The sequence below is a fragment of the Platalea leucorodia genome (assembly GCF_965183815.1).
Source record: "Platalea leucorodia genome assembly, chromosome: 5".
Taxonomy (NCBI): Eukaryota; Metazoa; Chordata; class Aves; order Pelecaniformes; family Threskiornithidae; genus Platalea; species Platalea leucorodia.
The window spans coordinates 88,270,169-88,286,974 of record NC_138827.1 but is presented as its reverse complement, the minus strand read 5'-3'; the positions used below and the strand labels follow the sequence as shown (position 1 = coordinate 88,286,974).

At 38.9% G+C, this 16,806-nt stretch overlaps 1 protein-coding gene across 2 annotated transcripts in view; it reads right to left on the bottom strand.

The window, feature by feature from the left end:
* The window catches only part of EPB41L5 (erythrocyte membrane protein band 4.1 like 5), a 58,033-nt gene that overhangs the window by 25,162 nt on the left and 16,065 nt on the right, over positions 1-16,806 (bottom strand). Inside the window, exons 4-14 of one of the 2 annotated variants that reach the window (XM_082311999.1) lie at positions 14,222-14,264; positions 13,035-13,152; positions 10,469-10,513; positions 10,099-10,151; positions 7,255-7,375; positions 6,763-6,850; positions 6,055-6,143; positions 4,480-4,549; positions 3,607-3,776; positions 2,347-2,453; positions 1,642-1,669 (exon numbers count right to left, since the gene is read on the bottom strand). In XM_082311999.1, coding sequence (XP_082168125.1) covers positions 1,642-1,669; positions 2,347-2,453; positions 3,607-3,776; positions 4,480-4,549; positions 6,055-6,143; positions 6,763-6,850; positions 7,255-7,375; positions 10,099-10,151; positions 10,469-10,513; positions 13,035-13,152; positions 14,222-14,264 — 932 coding nt within the window. The remainder of the gene's footprint in view (positions 1-1,641; positions 1,670-2,346; positions 2,454-3,606; positions 3,777-4,479; positions 4,550-6,054; positions 6,144-6,762; positions 6,851-7,254; positions 7,376-10,098; positions 10,152-10,468; positions 10,514-13,034; positions 13,153-14,221; positions 14,265-16,806) is intronic. The other variant, XM_082312000.1, reaches the window with a different exon arrangement.

The window sequence follows — 16,806 nt, the reverse complement described above, 5'->3', positions numbered from 1 at the left end:
TGGTTCCAGTCTCCTACAACCCATTAATCTTTGGATTTACGGTCTGGACAATAGCTATCCAACCTGGCAAGATGGCAATTCAAATAGATTTCTGTATCTACTTCAGTGATTCTTTAGAATGATGTTACTTAAATACCATAATATCAAGACCAAACAAGCTGTTCCTTGCCTGTTTCCCAACTTCACACCTTCTCTATCAAGAGAATGTGGAGGTTACGAGAGAATAGTGCATGTTTAACAGAAATATTAAGGAATGCCTTCTGGATAGCACATTCCCCTGTGCTCAGTTAACACAAAAGAATGGAACCACATACATCTTTCATGATGCATTTCAATTAGCAACACTGGAGTGTGTAGCTTCAGAAATGGCATAGACTGCTCTGGAGACTAACATAACAGTGCCACACCCAGGTGCAATCAGAAGACTGTCGTCTTATCAGAAGGAGAAACTGCACATGAAGTTTCTCTTCCCACTCTCAGAATGACCTAAGCGGCATTGAACCCTGAGAAGGGCATGACAACACCGCATGACGAGAGTACTAATTAATCAGACAGTCACATTTTGCATGCAAAGGATCTTTAAGCACTTTCATGACACCCAGTTTCGATGAGTACTTTCCCATTTTATAAAAAGACAATACAGAAGGTCAGAGAGACAATACAGAGAGACCTCCACTACAGTAACTACAGCCTCGTCCCCACATTTCCAAGAAGTCTCCCCCTCTCACGCAAGAATCAGCCCTGCTGTTACAAACAGAGAACACAGGGCTGTATTAAGCCTGTTGTTTTGAAATGCGATTTCAACATTCCTTACCCAGCTCCTGCCTGTCATGATGCTTTAACATCTACGAATATCTACTTTTTAAAAATAATTTGGTTGCAGTTGATCATTGCAATGCTCACAAGTTCTTAGGGCAAAGGACAGAAACCAGAACTGAGTGACTTAGTTCCTTTGCTACCAGGTAATTCTTTTTAGCTTGGTTTCCTCTCTTCCCTTAAGGAAGGGTACGAAAACTGTATGATTCAGATTCATATGAGTATTTTACATTGCAACAGCAAGTATGAACCTACACATGCAGAAATAATCTAGGTACAGAAATAAAGAACCAAAAGGCTTCCCTCTCGGTGGTGATCATGAATAATTTAGCATAAATATATAAAAATAAATACTTAAGCATATAAAAACAAATGCAATTATAGCACAGAATATAAAATCATCAACGTATTTCAAATATTTATTTTACTGTATTTTCCCTGTCTCTGACCGTCACTTGATTATATACTTCAGTCACATAGCCAGAGCAGGCAGATTTCAGAAAGAAGACATCCTCACATGCTTCTAGCTGATATCTTTACATGGCAGCACACAGAACTACAGCCCATACCCAGCAAGAATCATAGCTAGTCATAAGCAAACCTCTTTGCCTGCTAGTAAGCAAGTCTGGCAAAATCTTCTGTGTGACAGCAACACAGGAGCTTTGCTTTGAACAGTAGCTTTTATGTAAAGCAAACACAAAACCCACAGCAAAACCACAGTTAAGAGGTTAGCGCTCTCTACATTTAACTAATCTCCTGCAGACACGTGCTCAAGTACAGGTGGTAAACATCAAAGGGAAATGCAAATATTGGAATGCATCTTACCTTGTTTCTTCAAGTTTAGCAGCATGTGCTGCAAAAATATAAAGTGTTAATTAAAATTAAATTTGTAATTAGGTTATCAGTTAAATATTAAGTATATTATTAATAAAAACAGTCTAGCACTGCCTAAAAGTAGGCAACTAAAAGAGGAAAAGTTGCACGTATGCCACGTATAGTGTGTGAAAAACAAAATTCTAAATGGGAAAAATACAATTAAAATTCGGAAGAGCAAACCAAAGAGTCGGATTTAAGCAAGTATCTGAAAGCATGCGTGAAGGTCACACTTGACCTATACAAGAGTGGGAATAAGAGACAAGGTATCACATGCTGCAAGGTTGTCACAACAGAGTGCAACTCCTAAGAACAATGAAAAAATCTCAATGAAAAATTTCAAACTTGATTCATAAATTTCAAATATTATCATTAAAGTATCACTGTTTCCGGGACCCAAGCTTTTCATCTTCATACAGAGACCTATTGTGCAATATTCATGTTTTACCTGCTAGGCAAGGTAGAATGACATGCTTTGGACACAAGCTTTTTCTGATAAATACATGTGATCTCCCAAATACGTCAAAGAAAACCTAATTTTGAAACTTCAAGAGAAGGGCAAACAGCTACAGAAGAATTCCTACACAGAACCTTTAAAGGATACGATTACTTGATTCTCACAGTAGATTATACTTCTCAGAATGGAAGGTCTTTTACCTTTCATTTGCAGTGTTCGTCGTGAATATCTCTTGCTGGGCCTTCTTTCAAAGGATGCTGATCTTCTGGCTTTGTTGGTCTTGGTGGTTTGATATTCTGTTTTCCCACTAAGAATGCCATGTACAAAACAATAAAATACATCACTTATTTTTGAAGACAGAATACAGACACTGCTCATCAAAACATTGCATTTCTATTTTAAATTCATAGCTTAATAATCTGATCTCAGTTCTATTAAAAAATCCCAAACTTAACACCTCAGAAGGCCTTTCACAAAAATGGAAGTTTTACAAACATCCTAATCTTCACCCCATTTTCCCCAAGACAAAAGGCTGATGCAATGTCTCCTTAAACATTAAGCTGCTGAAAAAGCACATTTGCCCTTTTCATATTTCTGTGGTCACAGTGCGTGCGGTTTGGGAGAGCTTGAAAATTCTAGGAGAGAGTAAAGCTTAAGGTATACTGCCAAAGGTCACGAAGAACGATGATAATAGGACTAAAAACCAGCATCTAGATGCTCTTGTTCCCAGGCAAGTCTTTCTTCCCCAAGTTTGGTCATACTCTGCACCCAAGGCAGGAGCAGCCTCATGTTCTGCTGACTCCTTGGTACCAGCGATCCTTTCTGAAGCAGACTAGATGGTATTGCTACAGTTGCTGGAAATGGAAGCAAAGTATATGCATACTGCCTGGGTTAACGCCCCACACCCCCTGCCGTATGTTCTCACGAACTCTGGTGGGGCAACCGACAGCATCCTGCAGGCTAGTCTGGGACCACAAGCCGTTCAGAAGTCTATTACATGCACTGGTAGTGCCTAACATGGAATAGGCATTATCTTAGGCTTCTGAAGCACGACCATCACTCAAACAGTCAGGAACTCAGGACTCAAAAAACCTGCAATGTCTCCAACTGTGCAAGTCAATCATCCATCCTCTATAGCTCATTTAAAAAAGGATGAGCTTTCAAGATGAAGTTATCTATAAAACACAATGTGTTATGTATTATATGTAAGGAACATAAACCTTGATAAACCTTTGGCTTCCTACTGTGTAGACCAGAATCACCTAAAGATAAATCAAAAAATGCAGGGGGAAAATCCATATGATTAAATAAAACCAATAATGCAACTCACTCAGCTTGCAAGTTTCACTGCTCTGTGTGTCCTAGGTGAATGAATACCAAGTTCTCTCCTGTTTCCACACATAATCCAAGAAAACAAAGAAATGACAGAAGATATATGCTAAGCGACAGATGACACTGACCTGTATCGGAACCGGGATCCTAACCGAATGAAGCCTGATCGACTTGAGCTTTTTTGGACAGGACCTCGGAGCCGGAAGAAGGCATGATGTTCCACTGCACATTTCCATAAGTGTTTGCACGCTTTGGGATGATCCAGTCTAAAGACAAAAGTGTGCTCCTGCTCCTTTCCCTTAAAGCACACAAAGCACACTGACGATTTACAAGGGGCTTGAATAAGTCAAAGATGCAATTCAATGCAAGCCAAATAAAATTTTTCATGAATACTGAAATGTATGTTTAAAAAATATTTTAGGCACAAAAATCAACCTTTTCAGAAGCTTTAATGAACAACTGCTCCATTGTCTGAAGTTGGAAAGGGTTAGAGCCCATATATTTAACAAGTCAAACCTCTGAATAACTGCAAATTAAAGACATCATTATAATAGGAAGGTATTCTCAATGAGGCTAACATGGTCTCACTTCCAAATCTGATCTCCTCAAATTATGAATGCTCACATTTTTATTATCTCAGCTCTGAGCAATTTCTTCCCATGGGAACAACTCTGGCACCTGCTTAAGGAATTCATTCCACTAAACATGGTACATGGCCTTTTTTTAAACTTTCTTGCACAATGCACGCTGTTTCCAAATCACCTGGTCTACACTAGTGTCACAAGGTATTCCCCTTTTAAAAACAGGGTGAGAAAAAAAGTAACTGAGCCTATTTATTTTATACTTAAGTCCCTTCATTCCCCTCCTCCCTCCAAGTCACAATCAAAAAACCTTGCAAGGCATCCACGTTAATTCTCAAAACTTAAATATAAAGATCAGGAGTATGTAAACTAGTACTGTATAATCAAGACTGAGACGTAACTAAACAGATAGTTATCTACCTGTTCATCATCTTCAACAACAACTAGAGTGAGTTTATTCTTCTTGAAGTCAAGCCTCGTTATCTTTGGCCTGCAAGATGAACAGAAAAAGCACATTACATCTAACTCTTAGTAACTGACTGAGAGGTATGTCCGATGTGCTGGTCCAAGCCTGTCTACCAAGTATTTTTTTTCTGGTTTTGTGCGTGTTTTAAGTTCATGCAGTAGGGCTTGATTATACTGTGGATACCAATGTATCACTTCAAAATTTAACACTTACTTGGAAACCTTAAAGATAAGAAGCCAGCAAATTCTAAAGGGATTATTCTATCGGAACTTAAAATAATAATTACTTGAAACAAAATCAAACTTCACCAAAATACTCCTGCTTCCCTACTCTTCCACAAGCCCACAAAACTGAACTCAGAAAGACATAAAGGCAGGCCAAAATAATTCTGCTTTATTAAAGAAATGTAAATCACTGTACAGTATATCACAGATCAATTCCTATGATGACTGTTTCAGAAGATCCCATCCAAAGAGAACAACGTGAACATGACATGACACGAAAATGCAACTATTTTTCCCTGTCCCTGCCCACCAAAAAAACCACCCAGAATTGATGGTGGAGGGACAAGACACACAGATAACATTCTGCTACAAAGTGAGTGTCTTTCTGAGAAGTTTATAAAAGTGGGCTGGGCTAACCCAAACTAACTATTCATGTGATGAAATTTCACTTCATCATCTGCGTACTTATTTTTTGTATACAGTTTTGAAAGACTGGATGAGAATTACAGAATAAAGCACTTAAAAATCCATAAATGCCTGTGTACCCAGACCCAAATATGCTAGCTAGAAGGTTCTCCACTTTGTGTTTTATGCAATATAAAGCCCTGGAAAATTTCATCAGAATGCTTTTAAGAAACTGCGGGGTGTTATTCAGGTAACTGACAGATAAAGAAGCACATGTTCATAAAAACTAAAGGAAGCTCTGTATCTCCTGACCATATATAGATCTGGTTGGGAGGGGTGTGTGTGTGTTTGGGATTTTTTGTTTGTTTGTTTTTAATTAGTCCTTACTGATGGGCAGAAAGGGACATTTCTGCCCTTTACTGGGCACAAAGAGACATTTTCTTAATGAAAAGCCTGCCCAGATGACATTATATGTAAAAACTGCACTAGTACTATTGCTTCTGCTTCTTTTTCAACAGTGAGATGTAACACTTGGCTAGAACACCTGAAGCAGCTTCATTTCACTGACTGGGTGCATATTCTATTTCCAAAGTAATCTAGTGCAAAATACAACAACAAACACACTAGAAAAAAACCAAAACATCTCAAAGTTATTCCATCTTTTACTTGCCTCTAGCATGTTACACATATACAGCCTATTAACCTATTAACCAAGAATGTTAAAAAAGAAGGAATATTTTTGGACACCATGAAAACACTCACAGGCTACAGGGTATTTCTGCAGGTACTTAGTATTCACCGTGCTCTCATATCCCAAACAAATATTTATATTGGCTAGTGCAAAAGAAACAAAAGAGTAAAAATCTAAAATATATTTTAATGTACAATCAGAGAGCTTACCAGAAAAACAAACCAATCTTTGTGTCTCCTTCAAAGACAAGAACTCCTGTAGGTGTTAGTCCCAGGCTGTAATCATTGCCATCTCTTGCCTAATTGCCACAAAATAAAGATTATGTTCATTTTGGTGTTTGACCCTTTATCCAAACTACTCCAGTGATTAATGTAGCTTATTTGCCCAGTGTTACAATTAAACACGTATCTGCTCATTTTATACAACAAAACTCTCGTGTTTCAATGATCTTATGCAATGGATTTTTCTAGTTTGCAACTCTTCAATAAGGCTGAGTAAAGTGGAAAATTAAAGTTTCTTGATTTGTCTGTGTAATAAGGACTTCCTTGTGCAGTTCTCTGCACTTCTCCACAGGAGATCTATTTTTACTTGTAATTCTTCAGCTGGTAGCTGACTGGACCCCAGCCAATTTTAATTTAATTACTATGATTTTCACATAGCTCTCAGTCTAAACACAAACTGTAGTACATATTGCCATACCAATCACATATTTAACACGAGTAGATATGCTTGGACTAAAGTTATACCTTCTAGAAATGTATACTATAAAGTGGAACATTGATGCAAAGCCAGTTACACAGTTTAGATGAGTACAATATTCCTTTCCCCCTCACCCCTTAAAGCAAAACCAGTGTTGAAATGCGGGACAAAGCTAACATTATCATTTCCAAAGGTCACCGTGCTGTGGTTAAACATACCTTAACTATGTGCATGTCTACACCATACATTTCCAGCCATTTAGCTTTGTTTAAGTAGTTGGTTTCAGCCTGTGCTGGTGTTTGCCCCCTGAAATAAATTTTTTGCTGTTAGGTAGATGCCTGAAAAAGCACAGAAAACTGGTATATGATGAAACAGGAAAAGAAATTCCTCAAAGTTTGTGAAAAACCTAAACACTGCTGACACTTGTTCACTTTCATGAATATCAAGGTCACTTCTGTCAGTTGTAATTGGAAACCAGTGCTACAAAAATGATTGCATTTCAAGATTCTGTACCTCATCATTTTATTCAGACCTTTGAAAAGCTTCATTTTTCACATTATACCCTGTCACAAAACAATGACAGAACCATATTAGAATTATGTTTCTGAACAAGACCATAGAAGAAGCATCAGCAGCGTCTTTTTAATACATTCTCTTCACAGAAAAATCAGTGCAAACAGCTGGTTAGCACGGACTGGAAGATCTAGTACCTGCATTCCTTCCACTTCTCAAAAATGGCTAGTTCCATCTCTTCAGTCTGAGTGGGAACAAACCTGAACTCAGACACCAGTTCAGGGACATGTTCAGCAGGATCATAGTCTCCAAGTTCAGCTACAAAAGAACAGCATTGTTAAGCAACATTCCCAATAAACACGGTGGATATTAACAGGAACTTTTGCATACTTTTCTAGTTAATCTAAAATACCAAATTTCTTTTTGTGTTCCTCCTTCTCCTCCAGTCCTCCCAATATTTGAAGTGTCACCTTTATTGACAGGGAAATTATGAACACTGAACAAATGGACGTGTTGTCTGCATGAAAGCTTTGCATTAAGGAATAAATAGCACTTTGTAAAAAGTAACAAGCTTCCTATAAATGGAAGTTATCAATACCCTTGAAACTCACCTTTTTTCTTTCTTGCAGAAAGTTTTCAACATTTTTATCACTGAAGTCTCTACTGAGATGACAGCTGACTAAAGTTACTATGGAATTTTGCCTTAAATTACTAAAACAAAATCTCTTGAGATTTGTAAAAAGCAAAACCAGTTTTGACACTTTTCATAAACTATTTGTCCATTCTACAAATCAATTTCTGGTTTTACGACTATAAATCCCCCTGTCCTGCTAAAATTACTCTGTGTCAGGGCACAATCACGCAGCTGTTATTTGTCGCTCTCCTTTTCATCTAAGAACATAATAAATGCCCTACTGGGTCAGTCAAATGGCTCATCTATTCCACTGCTGCATGCTCAACAGGGGCAATAAGAGATGCTATTTAGAGAGTATACTGGAACATACTAGTCAATGGGTGTGCCACATCAAAAGCACAACCTCCTTTTTCCACATATGCTAACAAGTCCAGCTTTTAAAGGCTGATGTATGCCTAAAATGCTGAAACTCGCAGTTAGAAACCTTTATAAAAATGTCCTGGTTTTCAGAGTCACTAAGCATTTGCTCCTCCCACTGATGTCAAGCAGCTTCTTGATGTTCAGCTCATATCCAAAAAATGAGGAAAACTTCTAACGTGGATGTCTGATACAGGCCAATAATTGTTCTATCCAAAAAAAGAAACTACAGATGTGGGTGTAGGACAAAAAAAAGTGAAATGTTTGGGAAGACCTGGAAAAGTCAAATCGATACACACAGTATTCCACAGGTACAAAAACTACATACTATCTAAAAACCTGTTTCTTGGATTTCTGAACACTGCAAGCATAACAGTGTTTTCACCCCCTCCTTTTTTTTTTTTTTTTTTAAAATGCTGACTGAGGAAGTCTGTAGTTCTATAATAATTTACTCCCACTAAAACGCCTGCCTCTGTTGAAAGGAATGCTGTCAAAGCCAGCTTAGGTTCCAGCTGATTTAAATAAAAGTACACAGCTGTCAGACAGTAAGATTAAAGCCCTGCTACAGGCCTCATTGTGGAGAGAGGAAAGAAAAGACCAGCACAAAAAGCAATGGATATATGGCCTAATTAGATCACTTTGTTTTTCCAAAAACTTATCCACTGAACCCGTATCTTAAGGCTCTAACAATGCTAATATTTTTAACTATGGAATTCTAACTGTTTTCCTTCCACACAAAGGAGGAGATCAAAAAGGCAGGTATCTTTGCAGTTTAATCCCAGCTCTCTATACCTACACATGATCAGGGCCATTAGTAGTTCCTGCCTGAAGAACAAAATGTGTTTTAGAAAATATCTGTAAGAGGAAGGATTTCAGTGACTCAGTCCTGTTACCCGACTCCTGCAAAGTAAGTACAACAGTGCGCTGGTTTATAAGATGAATGTTGTGTAGAGAGTTTGTGTAACACAAACGCATGGCACATCTCCAAATTCCCTCTTCATCAAAGAGGGCTGTACAACAGCTTTACAGCAGAGGTTCTGGGATTTTTTGTAGACTCGTAAACCAGGTTCAATAAGGCCATATAGCTATATCCTCCAATAAGGACCCAAAAGCCTACTCTAGCAGACGTTTCTAAAACTTCAAGCCTCCCCTCTTTCTTTTGTGAGTTCCTCTGCTTGAAAACACAGCAAACTTCACATTTGTTAAGATCACACCCTCATCCAAACAACAGAAGACATTGGCCATGAAGATCAGTGATGTACAACCTACAGAAGCAACTGAAGGTCAGACCTGTGTTCTCAGAGAAGCCATGGATGCTTTAGTCTCAGGTGGAATCAAAAGTTAAAGACAACTCATTAATAAGAGTCTCAGACGACTCAAGTATAGTGCTGTATAGCTGAAAAATAAAAAATATATTATGTCACCTCTTGTGGCTGAAGGAGGATCTGAAATGCCAACAAGCACAGTTCAACCATAAATGCTGAAGTACCAGCATGAGACATGGGGCACTAACATGTTTCTACAAATAAGCTGAAGTCAAAAGCTGGCGTTTTTTATATACAGGACTTTTAAATTGAGCACAGAACCAAAATAATTTTGCACCTGATTTGTACAACGAAGAAAACCCATGGCAGAAATTACATGACAAAAAAAAAGTGAACTGTGTTACTACATCAAAGCAATTCAGGAATACTGCAGGCCTCATATCCTGTGTGAAAGTGGACAGGTTTGCACACAAGCACCTGAGAAAACAAGTTTAGGGCAAAGGTGTTTATGTTCAGAACCTCCTTGTTCTGTTTCCTGAGGAACTGAGTAATTTTCTATATACGCTGTCAGCAAAATTACAATCAAAAAAAGCTATGTTTCACGCTGGATCGTTAACGTCTGGCAGAGCCTATTTTCTGGATATAACAAGGACAGACTAAAAGAGGTAATGAGAGTCTACACAAAGCTGTTCACACAACTTCCTTCCCCGCTCATACCTACTCACCTTGCATATTATAAGCTGCCAACTGGACGGCTGTGTCAAAAGGACATTCCAATCTGCCGTAAAAGAAACTCATTGTTAAAACCTCAGCTGACACTATCTAGCACACAACTTCACAGTGAGAAACTGCAAATGTTTGTGATAAGAAAGTGAAAAAGGATTAGTAGATTTTCAGCAAATTAACAAGAGATAAACACTACATTAGTTAAGCATTCCTCTGCTGCTATTCATGCATAGAAAATTAATAATTTAGAGAAAAAAAATAACATTACATTACTTTGCAAAGGTTACTAATTATCCAAATATAAGTTTAATAAAACCTATGCTAAACACATTGTAATTGTTTAAAAGGCTGTTTATTGGGAATACTTACTTTCCACTAAGAATATCCAGTTTCAGCTGCAGAACAAATAAATACCTATAGGATTAAATAAGAAATAAAAGTCATTGATTAATAGTTCTAATGTGTCACTCAGCCAACGGGAGGAAGTTAGAGCCGGACAAATAAAAGTTTCCTACTCTTTACATGGGTTTTCAAGACTGAAGAAACTGCATTGTGATCTTTCAAGGCTTTATCAGTTGGGTTTGTGTGCTTTGCACACATTTCCAATGAAGCAAACACAAAACTAGAAGTTGTCACAAGCTGAACTGCAGTGTTGCAGGGAAAAAGAAATAGGATACCGAAGTCTCATTTTTGTCTTCTGATCCTACTTGGGCAAAGAACAACTTGCATCTTCCACACTTTCTTCCTTATTCATAGATACATCGATTTCATAAGAGAAGGAATATTTTAAAGTCTCTCAAAAATAAATGTTCCTAATATGGATTGCTTAGTTAAAATCTAACCCAGAAAGCTAACTGCAAAATGACAAAAAAATAAACAGTAGGCTGCAGCCTTTTCAACTTGTTTACTCTTCAGAGCCAGCTTTCCTTCACTGCCTTGCTTATTCAGTACTCTACTTGCTTAGAAATTGGGCAAATATTGAATACAAAGCTCCTATCTGTTTGGTGTGCAACACCAGTCCTTCCAATCCCATAATCACAAAAAGTAGCCCTCTTGCTCCGTTATGGTACACGGCTTTCCTTTAACAAGAGAAGTAGTCTCATCAACTAAAATGCTGGCATCTGTGATGGTATCCAGTTTGAATTCTACTACAGATGAACAGAAGCCTTACGCACAAAGTCAAAGACGATGCTTTGTTCCAAAATGTGCCTATGTCTCCTCATACTCACATGCACAAACACAAAACAGATGCAGGTATTTTTCCTACAGGTCCCTTGGAAATCCACAAATACTTTGCCAAACTATTTATTATCCAAAGCCTTTTGAACACTGGCCCCTACATGGGGAATAAATTTGTTTGGTACTAGATATCAAAAGAATGAGCACAGGCCTCCAGTGTATAGTGGGTGTGACAAGCCCATGCTTATCAGCCACAGAACACTTGCAAACAATTCAAGCATACTTCCCATGCTTAGGCTGTGTTGCATGACCTCTGACTGGTGGTGTCTGATGGGAAGCTGGCAGAAAACGTGAGCAAGCTGCACCTGTGGAAGCTGAAAAGTGGCTCCAGCTGGGTGTCCTGCTGCACAAAGAAAAGGTGGAACCCTCAGAAAGCCCCTGCTAGTGATGCCTATAACCCATAGCAGAGCTCCCCTTCCCACTGCTCCTTTAAGGCCTAAAATTGTCTCAAGACAGAAAGACTTGCTGCTCTCCTGTTCTGGGGGATTAACTAAGCAGACAGACAGGGTTTAAAAGCCCTCAGGTTTCAGGTCTGCTCTGCTAAAACCTGTGTAGCAAGGTCTGACTGGCAGAACCCACTCTGGATGGATGAAAATGTTTCGTAGCAGTAGATACAGATGTAGGTCTGAATTTTGTCTGTGGTTACTATTTTTAAAGACAGTTAAATGTTTATTCAGGAACATGAATGGGGAGGTAAAACATGCTTCCCAGATCAGCAGGAAAGCATTAAAGAAGAGCAGTTATAACATTATGTTACCACATGTAAGTACGAAGCTGCACAGGGTACATATGGCTGTAAGGGGTAATGCTACTATAATCTTCCTGGTAGCACTCCTAGGGATTTGGCTGAAGTGCAGATCGAAGATCCACACAGACATAAACCTGCACAACAAACAAATGCACTTCACGTTCTTACGAATGGCTGAGGGTATGAAGCATCTACAGCTGTCAAGAAAACATAACAACTTCGTTTTCTCTCCAAAACGAATCATCAGCAGTCGTGACAACGCAAAGAAACGTTGCCTTTTACAACAGATTTTTACTATTGACAGATGGTAGGTTGTGTTCTCTTTCAAAGCACCCCAAGTAGGTCTCAGTCCAACATGAAATGCAGCATTATGAATGGATCTGTGAAATGCTTTACTCAAGAGAAACTGCTGCTCACCTGATACTACAATCCTACACATACAGTACTGTCAACTCACATCTCAAAATGGTAGTAAAATACTATTTTCCCTTTCCATAAGCTCTGAAAAGACCACAAAAGTAAGGAAATGTTAACTGAATTTATATTTGCTAAAGAGAAGCTCTAACTTGCAATTCAACGCTTTTCTGCCTAAAGAGACAGGATGACTGCATACAGTTGAAACTAAATGCAGCTTAAGAAGAATAAAGAGGAATGATGTCTGTTCTCTTCAGTAAAAACCTCTGTCCAGTGTGTATAAACTACTCAGATCAGTTGCCAGAATTGCCTAATGAAAAATGGTGCATCAAGTAGTACAGTAAATACACAAATCTCTTTATATTATAGCTCATTTATTTCATGAGAGTTACATTAGAAGCATCTACAAAAAGCCAAGTAAGCAAGCAGCTCTAAGGAATTCTCCAAAACATCATACAACCATTTAAATAAATACCACAAAAAATATTTTCCTGGCCTTATTTGGGTACCTCTCTCACAAAAAATCCCTCTTACCTCGTTAGCTCTTCACGTAGATTGTTGGGCTCTGATGAGTAAAACTTTACACGAAAATGCAGACAATACGGTGGGCCAACTGCAAAGTAGAATTCATTCAAGACAGCGGTAACAGTTACTGGATGAGATACAGAGAATCACATCACAAAACTTGACTGAAATTGGCTCTGTCCTACCACAAGGTCTTAAGGCAGGAATTCCTTTGTGACAGATAGGGAAATGCATGAAAAACATCAGGGTGAAAGGACACTTAAATATACACACAATATAGTTTTCTATGTTACAAGTCAATCCAAAAGTCCTATCCCATTAAGTTGATTTGTCCTGCCAGGTTAATGCCTATATTTAAGGACTCTATCCATCACCAAGAAAGCTGTGCATCTTGGCTCTGCAGTTGACCAAACCCCCCAGGCGCTCTGTCGGTTTCTGTAACGCCTTCCCGGGGCTCTGGGAAACACCCGCTGCTGACAACTCAGGCCCCCTTATTCCACAGAAGCTTAGACATATTTTAGGGGGATTTAACAGATCCTTCTGTGGAAGAATTATCTTTTCTGGAAGCCAAAGAGTTAATTCAGCAAAAGGATGGATTAACAGTTCTTTAAAAATGTGCAGCACTCTGCTGATTCTTGCATTTGACAGGAGGAATTTTCTCTCTTTTGGTGCTTCCAAAGCCTCTGTTGTATTAACACAGCACCACAAATCCCTGAAGACTTCCCACAGTGCAAAACAAGGAAGCTGCTAAACAAAAATCAGCTGATGTCACAGCTTACCCAAGCACGCACCACTGAAACAAGCAGGCCACACTAAACCCTTGTGCAGCAGGTAAGGACTTGGTGGACCGAACACAGATTCGGGCATTCAGGACTGCCCCAAGGGATGGAGGCTCCAAGACAAGTTTTCCTATAGTCAGGATAATGACCTATAACACTAAAACATCTTCAGCTGCCTTGACTCCATTTAAACTATAATTAATGAGCCTATAACATGTTTAATTAAGGACATTAGGGTAAAGTAATATGAGCTACAGAGGGAAGAGGTCATTAAACAATCAGCAGCACCATGCCGGGTTTTTGTCACAGGGTCCTGTCACCCCTCCCAGGACACTGCCCCCCGCCACCCATTTCAACTGTCTGTGCCTCCTGTATGTTCAACAGGAGATCCCAAGAGAAAACAGAAAGGACACTTACTTTTAACTTGCTTTTTAATGCTTTTTGTGTTGTCCAACCAGTGCTGAAAAATAAATAACTTTCACTGAATTATCAATAAAGAAATCTCACAGAAAGAACAAAGAAGGAAAAAACCCTATTCGTTAGTAAAGACCATCTTGGAATAACAAGTAGTTTGTTAAAACAATCTAGTCCAAATCTTTCACAATTCACAGCTCAGTGCTCATCGAAGATCTTTCACTCCAAGTTTGTAATGCAAAATGTCAGTTTTGAACAAACAGAAACATCCTGTAGTACCTTATGTAAAGCCAGTCTTCAAGGAAGCATTATCTACTTTAAAAAAAATGTACTGACAAACCACTTTAATGACTAAAATTTTCATCCTGTCCAAACAAACACTTAATTCACACATTAGTAGGTCAGCCAGTGACAATGTGCCAGAGAGGCATAAATCATAGCTGGAGACTCTGGCACTTGTTGTGTGTGATGTTTACTTGGATGGAAGGGGAGAGACAAAATAAATATTGTTGGCTTTCAGGCATTTTCTTTAGATGACTCAAGTGTAGTAACAGCAAAGCTATCTATGTCCAAACATAAAGGTCAGCTTTACCTGATTCTCCAAAATCTATTCACAGGTGACATTTTAGCAACTGTCACATGGGAGGACAGAAGTTACTGCCTCACCTACAAATGCTAATTATAAGCTATATACTAGATGTGAAGCCAAAATAATGGCTTCACTTATACTGTGTACAATAGCATGTGAAAAAGAAGCTATAGATGGCAGGTTGAGAGAAACATCTACATGTATATGCTATGCTCCCTAAAATAATTGCACATGCTCCCACTGCTGAAGAGTTTATACCAGAAATTAAAGATAAAGCTGGGAAGCTAACATACAGCTAGCGGTAGAGACCTACTTCCAAGTGCTCTACGTAGTGAACAGCTCCCTCCTCCAAAGGAGGTGACTCAGGTAAACAGTGAACACAGCACCCTATTCAACACAATTGCATTGACTCAACAGCCAGAGCAAACTACCCAGCACATCACGTCCTGCATGGTTCGCAATGCCCAGGTAACACCACCTCATGTGATCAATCCCAAACGTCACCTTGCAACTAATACAGACGAATTATACACTTAGCAACACTCCCTTAGTTAAAACTATGTGCCATGAAGTTCATAGCAGGCCCCATAGAGGACAGAAAAGCAACAGGGGTATGAGAAAGAACCGGTATTTTCAGGTTGCAATGCCAAGCACAAACACATTCCTGTCTTCACAGCAGCCCTGCCTTCTGCAGAGAGCGTGTAACGTCAGCCTGTAATACAGCCAGGGTATGCAGTGACAGACATATTAGCTGCAGATCAGAACAACTGAACCGTCTACTGCTGCTGTGCGCACAGCTGAAAACACTCTCATTACGTATTAAAACCAAGTAGCTACAGAAAGCTATCTGAAATGTATCTAATATATTTTTAAAATAAAGCAGGAAGCTTAAGGAAGAATGAAGCAAATATTTATGTCAACTTTGCTTACACTACTAGCGAAATGGAGTTGACTAATTTTTTTTGTTTGTTTCTTTAAGAAAATGACAGAATCTCTCTTTCTATTCCACAAACTCACTTGCTGTAAGAGACAATTTACTTACTCCTTCCTCCACCATAAAAATATACAAACTACCCACTTGGAGGATTGCAGGTGATTTAGATACAGGAATGGCAAAGAGAGCCATTTCTGGGCTCCAGGACTGGCTGTGCACGCCTGTTTCATCTCCCTCCTGTTTTCTCTCATCTCCTCCACATTCCATGGGAAGGCAACTGAGAGGCCCGCGACAGGCACTGATAGCATTTTACTCTGCTCGGCTCTTACCACTGCTGCCTACAGGAGCTCCCCCTGAATGGTAAGGGTGTGTGTGGAACAAGGGAAACAGAACTGCTTTTAAAAGGAGAGGGGGGAAACAAAACCAAAAAAAAAAAACCCAAACCAACACATGCATGGACACACACAGACATCAGGAAATTTAATATTTATTCCAAGTGATTAAAATGGAATTCAAGTGGACCTGGCAAAAAGTTTACATTTTGATGAGAGTCTGCTCAGCACAGTCTACTGCTGAGATCCAGAGATAAAGTTTGCTAAACAAAAAGCAATATGAGCAACAGCCTGCATAGAGTACTGGAAGTCCTCACTAAAACAGTTTGCTGCTTCAGAAATTTAGAAAAAAACCAAAACAAAACACACATAAAAAAACCCCAAACCCAACAACGTTTCAAGAAGGTAGGGTAAATGAGGTTTTTTTAGTAAGACAGTGAAAAAACTGGTTCCATACTTTATTGAATTAATGGGTGCATACTTAGTGCAATGCTATACAAATAATTTTTAGCATTAAGCACTACATTAGATAAAACTGCCAGAGTAACAAACCAATGCGTTGTACAATTCCATTAGGAAGAGCAAGTATTTGATGCTTGCAACCTGTACGTTATAATTAGAAATTTGCCACCTGTTAAATGTTCAATGCCTCCTTACTAGAAACATCTCTCCAGCATTGCCAGAGGAAAAGCCAAACAGCCCAACAAGAGCAATCTTCATATTTTGTGTCACT